The sequence below is a fragment of the Aegilops tauschii genome, chromosome 1, assembly GCF_002575655.3.
Source record: "Aegilops tauschii subsp. strangulata cultivar AL8/78 chromosome 1, Aet v6.0, whole genome shotgun sequence".
NCBI lineage: Eukaryota > Viridiplantae > Streptophyta > Magnoliopsida > Poales > Poaceae > Aegilops > Aegilops tauschii.
The window spans coordinates 18,971,544-18,973,730 of record NC_053035.3 but is presented as its reverse complement, the minus strand read 5'-3'; the positions used below and the strand labels follow the sequence as shown (position 1 = coordinate 18,973,730).

Sequence of the window (2,187 nt, the reverse complement as noted above, 5' to 3'; positions counted from 1 at the left end):
AAGCTCTTTATCACCGAACGATGCTTCCCCTTCTTCTTGCTGTTGCTCGTGGTTCTGCCTTGCTTTTCTAGGGCGATCCACTGCGTCTTTGTGAGCATCCCAAGCTCGTCGTTCCTCCCGTCCCCAAGACTGTACCGCATACGCTCATCGTGAGCCTTGTACCGTCCGACAAGATCGTCGATGGATAGAGTCGCGAGATCGACGCACTACTCGATCGCCGTGACAATTTGCAGGTACCGGGGAGGGGCCGCACGCAAGAACCGCCGGACAACCGAGGCCTCCGTGAGGTTCTCTCCAAGCGCGCGAATCCGATTGACGAGAGTAGCCACCCGTGAAGTGAACGCGTCCACGGACTCATCGTCGCCCATGACCAAAGTCTCATAGTTCCTTAGGAGAGTTTGGAGATTAGCGTGCTTGACGCAGGTGTGTCCCTCGAACATGAGTTTCAGCGTATCCCACACCTCCTTCGCCGTTGCTTTGGCGATCAGGTGCTGGAGGTCATCCATCGGCATCACCGAATAAATCGCCGATGCCGCCTGCCGATCCTTCCGGTGCTCGGCTCCCTCCTTCTTGAACGCGTCGCCTCCAGGATCCACCGCGTCCCATAGCTCGTTGGCGCGGAGACCACACTCCATGAGGGCCTTCCAGACCCCAAGTTCTCGCGATTAAACTGTGGATACGACGAACTCGCCGGAGCAGCAATTACTTTAGCCGCACCGGAGTACTCCGCCAACTGCTTGGTCTTCTCGTCATCCGCCATGATCCTCCGTTACTAGAAGATCAGCTTGCTCTAGATACCAATTGTTGGCCCAGACCCGACGCCAAGTACTTTCTGACGACGGCAACGACCAACGATGAACGACGATAAAGACAAAGCGAAGCTAACTTTTTTGGTTTCTGCCCCAAGCTGGCTCGACCGTTCTTGATCGATTGACACCGTAGCCTGCGATGTGCACGTACAAGCTAAGCCTCCAATCTAGTTGATTGATTCCGGCCGAAACACAAGATGCACGTACGCACACAAGTCGCTAAATTGATAGCAAGAGGAACGTGTCGTTCCTGCTACTTCTTTATTGCTTTGATGTGTTAGATTACAGGGGCCAGGTACATGTATATATACTAGTCTAGACTAGCTACCTAGATGACCGGATCGGTCCGGACTACTAATCCTAGTTGGACTAGGAATCCTACAAGACCACGTACAACTGCCATGTACTAATTCATGTTTAAGTCTAACAACCGTGCCATGAACTCACACAATCTGCTCCCCTGAGCATGCGCGTGAGCACCTGAGGTCGTGCGCGCGGCCCTCCGGGTTTGCAGAAGCCCGTATGAGGTGCACCATGCGCACGCGGCACACGGGAGCTCACGAGGTGGCCGGGAACGAGAGCGGATGAGGTCCGGGGCAATTCGCCGGCGGCAGCGGCTTGATGAGGCAGGGAAGGGAGGCAGCGGGGCGTCCCTCCCGTCATGTCCATCAACGACGAGGTGACTGGGGGAGGCCGGGCCGAGGCCGGGGCGTGGAGGGCCGGCGGCATCGGATGTAGCTGTAGGAGGTGACGCGGGTTGTTGCGCGGCCGCACGGGGGAAGTCGGGCCATGGAGGGGAGGCGGCGGCAGAGGTAGCTGCAGGGGGCAGTGCGGCCGCGCGAGGGAAGCCGAAGGTGCAGGAGGTTGGGCACGCAGCAGACTATCCATTTGACTATGTCACACACTATTTCACAGTCGATCTTAAAGATTACACCATTCATGTTTTTTTGGTGCATCTCGTGGACAGTCACACGAAAGATGACAACACCGTCAAGGACATTCCTTCCTTCCATGGAAACTGCTTGGGATGGTGACAACATGCTCGATAACCGCATTGAGTCTATTAGCAGCAATTGTCATGAAAATCTTGACGCTATCATTAAGGAGGCAAATTCTCATTTTCATATATTGCTTTCCACTCGTTTCTAGTCGACGGCGGAGAGCCATCTCCCACTGAGCAAGGGTTCCCTGGGATGCTCGGATGCTCGGATGCATTGGCTAGATGTCTTTACAAACAGCTAGGTAGCCTCGATCGCTAGCCAAGACTCGAATTGACGCACACTAAAGCGGCCTTGCACAATCCCTTTTCACCCGTGCTGATAGCACCCCAGCACCCGGGCGTGGGGAGCAAATGTGGTCTGTCACGCGTGGCTTGTGC

General features: G+C 55.5%; 1 protein-coding gene across 1 annotated transcript; it reads right to left on the bottom strand.

The window, feature by feature from the left end:
• Positions 1–206: 206 nt before the first annotated feature.
• Positions 207–635, bottom strand: LOC141026887 (uncharacterized). Its single transcript, XM_073503765.1, has one exon. It carries the CDS (start codon positions 633–635, stop codon positions 207–209), a length of 429 nt encoding a protein of 142 aa, XP_073359866.1.
• Positions 636–2,187: the final 1,552 nt, after the last annotated feature.

Bases quoted from the DNA above. Each gene is read 5' to 3' on its own strand.
- LOC141026887 (XM_073503765.1), bottom strand. From the start codon at position 635: ATGGAGTGTGGTCTCCGCGCCAACGAGCTATGGGACGCGGTGGATCCT.